General features: G+C 48.7%; 1 protein-coding gene across 2 annotated transcripts in view; it reads left to right on the plus strand.

The window, feature by feature from the left end:
* SLC37A1 (solute carrier family 37 (glucose-6-phosphate transporter), member 1) overlaps positions 1-10280 on the plus strand; it is a 60079-nt gene that overhangs the window by 16343 nt on the left and 33456 nt on the right. The window contains exons 1-2 of one of the 2 annotated variants that reach the window (XM_014532923.1): positions 61-327; positions 2722-2945. In XM_014532923.1, coding sequence (XP_014388409.1) covers positions 2890-2945 — 56 coding nt within the window. In that variant the 5' untranslated portion in view covers positions 61-327; positions 2722-2889. Of the gene's footprint in view, positions 1-60; positions 328-2721; positions 2946-10280 lie in introns of those variants that run through there. The other variant, XM_005885714.2, reaches the window with a different exon arrangement.

The raw sequence follows: 10280 nt of genomic DNA on the forward strand, positions 1-10280 counted from the left end.
GCCGCCTGGAGGCTCCGCGTCAGCACCCGGGCCTTTGGGTTGTTTGTTGAGCAGCTGGTTCCGAGCCCGTGAGTCTCCCTGCCCACAAGGCAACGGCGCCTTCTGTATTTGTAGGGCGCGAGGCGCCAGCAAGTGCCCCAGCCGCCGGCCACCGCCGCGCGCCTGTTTCCTTTCTCCCAGCTTCAAGCTGCCTCAGCCGGCGACTGGAGACGCATTTGAATGGAGGACTCTGGAAAGGCTTCTAAAGGCGGAACCCTAAGCCTGTCTTTCCTTTAGTCTGCGGGGCTCACTACCCGGAAAGCTCGCCTGACCTTGAACTTAAATTGGGTGAGGTGGTTTGCGTGGGCAACTAGCCCAGATTTACCCCCGTTGCTCGCTCCTTAAACTCCCTTAGATCCAGCTTGCCGGCTGCCCCAGCCCTGGCTCCTCGCACCTGCTGGGCCTGCACTGGTCGTGGTCCTAGGGGAGGAGAGGACACGCTTTTGTATTTGAGCCTCAGGGAAGCGCTAGGGCCATTGTCATTCATAGTTCACATGGAGCAGAGCCTTTAAAGCACAAACCACAGAAAGTGTTTTCTGGAAAGGAAGTTCCTCTCTCTCAGAACACGTTTTGGGGGGACATGCAATTCTCACCCACCTTTGCCTTAAAAGAAGATCCACTGGAGAAACTGTGTCTTTAATGGGCCCTTTAAAACACGCGTGGGCTGGTTTGAGTACCCACAGCCGCGCTGCAGCTCTGGGAAGACCTTCCACCTTACTCTGGCCTTTACTTTGGAGTCTCACTGTTTTCTTCTCTGGAGAGCACAGGGCTCTGCTCTGGCTGCACCGATCACCAAGGGGGAGTCTGCGGGTGCCCCCCCCCCCATGCTAACTTCCCTCGGGCCGTTCCTAACGGTTGACTAGTTGGGCTGTTGGGAAGATAAGTAGAAAAACGTGTGTTTTGCACATTTTCATAAAGATGCTCTAATGGGTGTTTCCCAAGCTGCTCTCTGACAACAGAATGAAACCGATATTCTGACACTTTTCCCTGTTGTGGTGGTGAGGTCCAGGGGGGGCAGTGAGAGCCATTTTTCAAAAAGCCCTCTGATGTGCTTGGGCTGTGTGCCCACAACAGGTCAAGTCAAATGATTCCCAGTTCTGCTGCCCTCTCCTTGAAGGGGCTGGGCCGCAGGAAGTGAGGTGGAGGGGGAGGGGACTGAGGGAAACTGGACCGACCAGATTTGGCCCCACTTAGTCCAGCAGCTGGCCTCATTGTTCCTCTGGAGTGAGCACAGGCTGCCTCTTCCTCGGAATGGCCGGAATGGCCGTGGGCTCACCTACGGAGGCCTCGAGGTCCCGCCAGCGCTCAGTGGAATGATTTTCTGAGGGCACTGCTCGCGCTTTGGAGGAAGAGGACTCATGACACGGAGCTCTTTTTCTTTAATTGTTTAAAGAATTACATAGGTCTCCTTTCCCCCCATCGACCCCTCCCTGGGATGACACTGAGCTCTTAACACCCCACATGTAAACTCACCGTCTTCACGTGCCCTAATTGCACTTACTATGAGGCTGTAGCACTTGCTCTCACCTGGTTTACAGGAGGAAGAGCCCCACAATTTTAAAAGGAAGCTTTTCTTCCCATTGCTTTTCCAGCGCCTTCTGGATTGTTGCCGCTGTTACAGGTTTGACCAGAGTTGAGTTGAGGTTGGTTGATTGATTTAGTGATGGCAGGAATGAACGCGGGGAACAGGTCTAACTGAAAAGACAGGCACTACGAATCTAAGTGTAAGTCCTCCAAATCTGAACTGTTTGCTGTTATGTGTCTGTTATCCCAAGGAAATGTTTTGAAGACATTAAATAAATATCAGCTTCTTTAAATCAAGATTAGTGTTTACTCAAAAGTAGCTTTCTTTTTAAAAATTATATAACCTGTGATTTTTCAGTGAGTGTAAGACAGAACGGCCCATGCTCTGTGTACAGTGGGAATTGTGTTATTTAACACATTGGTCCAAAGGCTCCTTGTTGCCAAGTGTAGAAGAATGAAAACTACAAGTCATGGCTTTGGGACAGGAGACCTGCCTGGTGTGCTGGGGCCCCTTTTCTGTTTGGGGGCACCCCTATGCATTCCTTTCTGCCTTCAGAATGGGGTCATTTCCCATGGCCTCTGAGGTGGCCTCAGGAGAAATGGAGAAGCAGCTAAGAGGTGAAGTTCATTCCCTCAGCTTTAGATGCATTTTGATTCAGTTGCAAAGCCACAATTAAATGATTGGTTTGATGGCCTGCCATCTGGTCCAGGCCCACATTCCCCTCTGTTATTGTGGCTCAGCTGTGGCCTGGTCCAGCGTGGGTGGAATGGAACACGTCCGGTTCCCTGGCCTGCTCTGTAACCACTGGGCACATACTGGGTTCACGTGAATGTCTATATTCTGTAGAGTATTGTGATTAAGGTTGAATGGGTTGATCTCTAGATGCCTTCCAGATAGAGATGAACTCAGTGGTTCTTTTTATATCATCAGAACATCATGTGAAATTCAGTTCAGCGATCTCTGACCAAGCCCCGCCCCCTCCCCAGGCAGACGCTGTGCTGCCACCTAGTGGCCCTGGCGGTGGGCATTCCCATCACCCAGGAAGGCCAGCTTTGATCTGGGCTGGCTAACAACTGTATAGGGAGTTTCTCCTCCCCTGGACTCCAGGGTGCCATTGTCAGCACCCCTGACTTTTCAACTCCTCTTTCTCATTGTAGAGACCTAAGCCTCTGCAGAAAGGAGGAGGGGGCACGAGCCGAACAGGACATCTCCGCTTCGTTTCCAGCCTGTGCGAGTGCAGGGACAAGAGGGACTGGGAGCCAGGATTACTAACCTCTTTATGAAGCGTCTGATTTCGTGGCCAAAGCTCTGAGGTCCACGTGTAAATGGCTCGACTCCCTGCCGGCATTCGCTTCATCATCTCATTCTCCCGGGACCAGTGGTAAGTCCTGGCGGCTCTGGCCTCAGCATGGCCCTGAGTGTGGGCGAGGGCCACTGTGCAGCCGGCTCTCCCCGGTTTCATGATCAAATGCACACGGATGCTGTCCTCCCTGTAACCATGGAGTCACTTAGCGGTGGTGGAAGCTGTGAGGAACGTTGCCATTGTCCTCCGTCTTTGGCTCTGGCGCTGACAGGTAGCATGTGGACTCCTTCCTGGTCTTCAGTGGTTTCTGTAATAATCACAGCTCCCACAGAAAAATGACCGCCGACCACTGACAGGGTTATAACATGCCTGTGAGTGAAAAGTATATGAACTCTGAGCTCAATGAGTGGCCTAACTGGGGCAGAGCTCCCAGAGAGAAAGTGAAATCTTAACAAGTTAGATGCTGACCAGAACGCAACTCTCTCTTCTGAGACACCCTGCTTGTGTGCTCTGAGAATCCTTTTCCGGGAAGGGCGGGAGTGGTCATGAGTTCCGTGCCCCTTGGAGGAAGCCGATGGTGAGGGCAGAGTCTAGAGCTGGGCTCTCTGGCCTCTAACCCACCGTCTCAGTGGTGTCTCCCCTCCTGATCTTATTTGGGGAGGAAAAGTTTTCCTCTACCCTCTTTGGTTCAGTAATTGGGAGCATGCAAATAAAACTGACAAAAAGATTCACAAGAGAAAAGAAACTTAATCACATATATATAGGAGTTTACAGAAAAATGTGACTCCAAGAGGTATTAGAATTTGGGGCTAATATGCCACCTTAATAGGGGAAGAGGAGGAGGACAGGGGCACTGATGGGAAAACAGATGCCCTTTTGGAAATGTAAGTGGGCCTTAGGAGAATGGACGGGAGATATGATAATGTTGGTAGTGTCTGTGGGTGTGATGTGGACACTTCTCACCTTCAGTAATGAGTCGGTCTCCCCTGTGTCCTCCCAGGGAGGGACTTAGGACAGTTGAGTTCTTTCGGGGGCTCTGCTTTTAGACAAAAGAGATTTCAGGAACTCAAATGCTTTCCCCTCAAAATACTTTTATGCCTTAGTGGCGTATTCTGGACCCCTTCATCTCATCACGACAACCCACCTGTGGCCTCCACACCCTTTGCATCTTCTCAGGCCTCTGCTGGGTGTCAGGTGGGACTTCAGACATGCCATTCTTTCCAGAGCAGTCCCCTCATTGACTCATTTCATGCCTACTGCAAATCTAGCCACGAGTGTTCCAACACTGACCTTTTATTTGGGGGGAGTTTAGCTTCTTGGTTTTATAACTTTATTTTGATATAATTTTCAAACTCACAGAAGAAAATTAAAAGAATGTTACAAAGAACTCCTGTGTATCGCAGATTCTTATTTTTTTATGGGTGATCCCTACAAAGATAGAGCAGGGCTTCTCTAACTTTAGTGAGCATGTGAATCACCCCGAGAACTTGTTAAAATGCAGATTCTGACTCATAGGTCCGGGGTGGGCCTGAGAGTCTGCATCTCCCAGGCGATGTGCCATCAGCCCATTGGCCACACTTTGGGTAGCAAGGGTACAGAGTATTTGTCTCAGTTCTCCTCCATCTCTACTTCCAACTTGTTCTTTGACCTTTAAAAGTTATTTTTAGCTGAGATTTAGCAATCCTAAAGAGACTGGCTTTAACATTCCTACGAAGGACATTTTCTATGTGTTTCTACCCAGCACACCCGCCCCTTTCTAGCATCACTTTGACTTCCGTTGGGGAACTGACATCCCTCCTTTGTGTGCAGTTGGGATAGGCAGGTGAGTCTCAGGACTTTCCGTCTCACGGCAACCAGTGGAGGCCCTCAGGGCCGAGGCCTTGTTCCCAGGACCTTCCTCGAACAGCGAACAGCGCAGGTGCAGCAGGAGGCAGGGCGGAATCAGGGGCAGGCAGGGTAGGAGTAGGGACTACAGGTCTCTCTCCTGGGCTTTGAATCTCAAGTACAGTGACCTAGGGCAGCTTTGAGGCCTGGGCTCCACCTGCAAACAAATCCAAAGCACTGGTGTTTTTTGCTTCTGCGTGCGTGTGCGTGCGTGTGTGTGTGTGTGTGTGTAAAATGCCTTATGAACATTTGAGAGTAAGTTACAGACATTATGTTGTTTTATTTCTAAATACATCAGCAAGTATTTCCTATAAACAAGATATTCTCATATAGCTACACACACAGATCAAAATCAGGAAATTTAACACTGATTAGGTTCTATCATCTAATCCATAGTCCATATTCAAAATCCTACCAGATGTCCAATAATGTCTTTATAGCTTTCTTCCTGGCCCAGGATGCAGTCCAGAGCTACACACTGCATTTAGCTGTCCTGTAAGTTTAATCTCCTTTCATCTGAACTGTTTCTTGGCCTTTCTTTGTCTTTTATGACCTTGACATTTCTGAAAGGTACAAGCCTTTTTTTTAATAGACTGTCTTTTGTTTGGGATGTATCTAGTATTTCCTCCTAATTAGATTCAGATTTTGTCAAGAATACCACAGAAGGGAAACAGCTGCTCACTGATGGTGAAGAAGTTAAAAATATGGGCAGGGAGGGACTGAATGAATTGTGTGGTATTGGATAGGAATTAAGAGGAACTGGTGAGAAAGCAGGGGAGAACTAGATATATATGCCTCTGTGTGTGTACGTGGTGTGTGTGTATGTATTGTGTATGTATTTGTGTGTGTGTGTGTGTGTGTGTGTGTAAAATGTCCTATCCCTGCCCACCAAGAGGCCCTGGGAACAGCAACACACCACAGCACTGAGCACACCTGGTGCCAGATCTTGGTGTCTATGTGCCGTTTCCCATGGAGGGAGCTGGGCATCTTTGGAAACTGGGCTATGTCAGCGCTGGGGCAGGGGAAGTAAGAGGAGCCAGGAATATCTCGTGCCAGAAAATAAGGGTGTGCTTAAGAACGAAAGGGCTCTCACTGCTAAGTTTGAGATGATTTGATATTTAAAATAAATGATACTAGTAATGGATTATAGCCTTTGAATATAATTGGAATCCAGTGAGTCCACGCGGCTGTAATTCAGTAAGTGGGTAAGCGGGAGAAAGGAAAGCCCTTCCCCACAGCAGAAGGGCAGCTCCTAAAGACGTGGGAGTGTCCATAACCTGGACAGCCAATCTGTCACCATTGGCGATGCTTAGTTTAGGTGAGGATCACCAAGGGACGCACAGTCTTGGGGGAAAGTTGGAGGAAGAGCTTATTTACTTAATCTCAACGTGTGTTCCCACAAGTTCCTTACTAGTTACTTAGAGAGAAAGGTTATAGCTTCCCTAAGGGGGTTGGGGGGGGTGTCTGGCAGGCAGCCCCTTAACCAAGTGATCAGGGCTGACGTCACCGAAGTCATGTGCCTCCCTAGGATGCTGTGAAAAGGACTCTCATCACAGCTGTGTGGTTTCATTGTTTCTAAATTAAGGGTGTCTTTGGGCTAATTTTGGTGCCAAGTCAGACTGCTCAGTGACTCTCATCTAAAGCATTTGTGTATTCCTTATTTGCATATGACTGAGATAAATAACACTCAAAGGAGGAAGCACATTCTGCATTGAGTCTTACCGCGGAGCAGGCTGCTCTTCAGCTGGGAGCATTTCTAAGGAAGCTTAGAAGGTGCACCTGTCCTGGGCCATCATTGTCAAGATGGGCTTTTTTTGCTAGAAACTTGGGATTAACCCAAACACTCTTCCTGCAGTATTGATAGATGCAGAGAATGCTGGAGTCAGGCATAACTGCACAAAGTAAGTGGGACACTGATGGATGAAAGGATCCGATCATTCATTTTTAATTGTGTTTTCTTAATATTCACAAGCCTAAATGTAACACAAAACACAAAAGTAGAGGACTGTATTTGTGTCCTAGGGCTGCTGTAACAAAGTACCATACACTGGGTGGCTTAAAACAACAGACATGTATTCTCACCGTTCCGGAGGCCAGAAGTGTGAGATCGAGGTGTCAGTAGGGCTGCTCCACTGCAGGCTCTGGGAAGAGTCCTTCCTGCCTCTTCCAGCCTCTGGCGGTGGCTGGCAGCCCTCTGCCCTCCTGTGCCTATTGTCACAGGGTCTTCCTGTCTGTCTGTCTGTCTCTGTGTCTTCACTTGGCTTTTATAAGGATGTCAGTCACTGGACTTAGGATCTCATTGGATTTGATGTCATACATGAGTTAAGTATGACCTCAGCCTAACTAATTACATCCGCAAGACTATGTGCAAATAAAGTCACATTCTGAGACTTTCAGGTGGACATGAATTTAGGGGGGCAGTGTGCAACTCAGTACGAGATGGATAAAGAGAAACAAACATCACCCAGAATCCTTGACTGGTAAATGATAAAGGAAGAAAGACAATGAAGGTAAAACTACAAAGTGACAAAGGACTGAGGAGGGTTAGGACTTTAGCCCGTAACCCAAGATGATCCCGCAGAAATAAAAAGGGTCTCGGAGGGAACCTGGCAACCTGCTGGCTGAGTCATCAAGCTATTTCACTTCCACCCAAAACCGAGCTGAGCATTCAGTTCAGCTGGAAACGGATGCTGCTCTCCTCTGTGGTCACGTGTTCATGGAGGGTCCCTGGGCATGTGCTCTGCTCGGCATGCCCCAACGAGGCCCAGTCCTGGAACCACCTTTGTGCTGCCAGGCCCATTTAGAGAAGGGGCAGGGGCCCAGGGATGGAGATGGAGGCCCAGGGAAGGGGGGCAATGGCCCAGGGATTGCCACTACATTTTGATAACCTAGACATCTTGACTACCTGAGAATGCAGGTGTATTCGGGTCCCAGGACTCTTTAGACATTGTCTGAACATATGGAGGAGCTCTTCGGTTCTGGGTTATTTGTTCTATTTTATAAATATGTGAATATGTTTAATAAAAATAGAATATTTATAAATAGAATACTCTGTGGGTAGAGAGCATGAACCCACAGCCCATTTAAGTAGAGCTACTTTCTCAAAGTTCTTCCTAGCTGGGTGGTGATGAACTTTAGATTCTCCTGGTAGGTCCCATACCTGTCACCAGATTCTTCCTTCATACTCGGATTTGGGAGCTGTGAAGGTAACCCAGTCTGAGGACTTTTCAAAATACTCCTTGTGGAGATTGGAAAAGGGATCCCTGTACCCAAATGGGGGCAGGTCAGGGTCCCCATAGGCTGCACACACCCTTGTAATTTACATCTAGTGTGGACAGAAGTAGCCAGCGAATCTGCCTGTGGGCTGGAAATTTGGGTATTGAGGGCTTACAGAGTTCCGATGGCCTAGAATCTTCCTTTGCTGGCAACTTCAGGCACATAGGAGCCTAGAGTTAGGTGGGATAACAGAGCTTCAGGCAAAGAACTGAGAGAATGTCATTCCTGACTCAAACAGATGGTTTACAGAAACATAAGGACAAAGGCCTGGTCTTTGGGACAAACCCACTGTACCGGCGTAGTCTTTGTCCGTTGGGATAAAATATACATTCATTTCTGATTATTTACTTTTTTCCTATCTGGTCCTTGGCCTGGGCTTGGAGAGTGAAGAATCCTAGGAAAACCCTCGGTGTGTGTTTCCTTGATGAAGAGGGGCACGTGGGCGCATGTCGTTACTCATTCCTGGAGTAGCTGCTGAGTGTTTCCCTCTCCCTAAGGCACAGGTACCTGGCAGTTAAAGGTTCTGGTCCCATGGTTCCGCCAACCTTTTTCCCCACCTGAAATATGACCTTTTTTTAAAAATCCAGAAATATTTATGTGTCCCCTTCTGGCCAGAGAGGCAGGCATCCCTAGGATTCTTTGTGTTATTGGAGGAAAGCTGCCCTTGAGGTGTCAATCACAGCTGTAGGACGGAGCCTGGAGGAGGGTCCCAGCACCACCAAGGCCAGTGGCCATGGCTCCTCTGTGGGCTGGGGCCCCTCCTGCCTCTTTCCTATCTCCGCCGCCTCTGTCCTGGGTAATTATCACTCCGAGCCATCACTCCACTTGAAAGTCACCAGCCTTTCCAGGCCAGAAAGAGGATGAGTTCTTCAGGGTGAGGGGCTGGGTCTCAAGGCACAGAAGGACCTGCCCTCCTGGGGGGAGCCCCTCTCACTATCTCTTGCTAAATACTTTTTCCTCCTGATGTATTTTTTCCCCTTAAGAAATGTTTTTCCATAATAGCATGGTTCAAATTTTTAGACTGGAATGAACTTTTATCTTCTTACTAAAGTATCTTTTTTTTTTTAGATGCCCATATATTTCAGCACTCCCCCTCCCCCTCAACCCCTACCCCACGACTGCTTTTCTCATAAACCAGAAAGAGCAGCAGGGCTTTGGCCAGTATTTTTATGCATTGGCCTTATTCATAGCTTGTCAGCATCACTCGGTTTTTCTCATTGAGGTCAGTGAGATATTTGTGTCACTGCCTTGCTTGTGTCCTTCGGAAAAGTTGCATAGAAGCTAAAAAGTAAAAAATATGATCGTCAGTGCCCAGGATAGCCGCTTACAAGAAGTTTGCAGTTAATTTTGTTTCAGACTACGGAATCATTCCTTTCTGTCTGCTTTGTAAACGTGTGTTCATCTACTGAGTCCCAGATTTCTCTTTGATTATGGTGTTGTTTTTGTTGTTGTTATTAATCCTCACCCAAGGATATTTTTCCATTGACCTTTTAGAGAGAGTGGAAGAGAGAGGGAAAGACAGAGAAACATCGATGTGAGAAAAACACATTGCCTCCTTCACATGCCCCAACCAGGGCCCGGGCCAGGGAGAAGCCTGCAACCTCCATATGTGCTCTTGACCAGAATCAAACCCAGGACTTTTTTGTCCACAGGCCGATGCTCTATCCACTGAGCCAAACCAGCTAGGGCATTTATAGTGGTTTTTAAAAAATGAATGTTTAAATAGTTTCAATTTGGACCGAACAGAAGTCTCACTTTTAAAATATAATATTATAGTGATACTAAAGGCCCGGTGCATGAAATTCATGCACTCAGGAGGGTCCCTCAGCCCGGCCTGCATCCTCTCACAGTTTGGGGGCCCTCAGGGGATTTCTGACTGCTGGCTTAGGCCCACTCCCTGTGGGGAGGAGGCCTAAGCCAGCAGTCGGACATCCTTAGCGCTGCCCCAGAGGTAGAAGAGGTTCCAACCACTGCTGCTGCACTCGCCAGCCGTGAGCCCAGCTTCTGGCTGAGCAGCACGCCCCCTGTGGGAGCACACTGACCACCAGGGGGCAGCTCCTGCATTGAGTGTCTGCCCCTGGTGGGCAGTGCACATCATAGCAACCAGTCGTTCCGCCATTAGGGTCAATTTGCATATTAGCCTTTTATTATATAGGACTAGAGGCCCGGTGCACAAAAATTTGTGCACTCAGGGGGCGGGGGGAGGGGGGTCCCCCAGCCCGGCCTGTGCCCTCTCGCAGTCTGGGACCCCTC

The sequence above is a fragment of the Myotis brandtii genome, unplaced genomic scaffold (assembly GCF_000412655.1).
Source record: "Myotis brandtii unplaced genomic scaffold, ASM41265v1 scaffold923, whole genome shotgun sequence".
In the NCBI taxonomy this organism is placed as follows: Eukaryota; Metazoa; Chordata; class Mammalia; order Chiroptera; family Vespertilionidae; genus Myotis; species Myotis brandtii.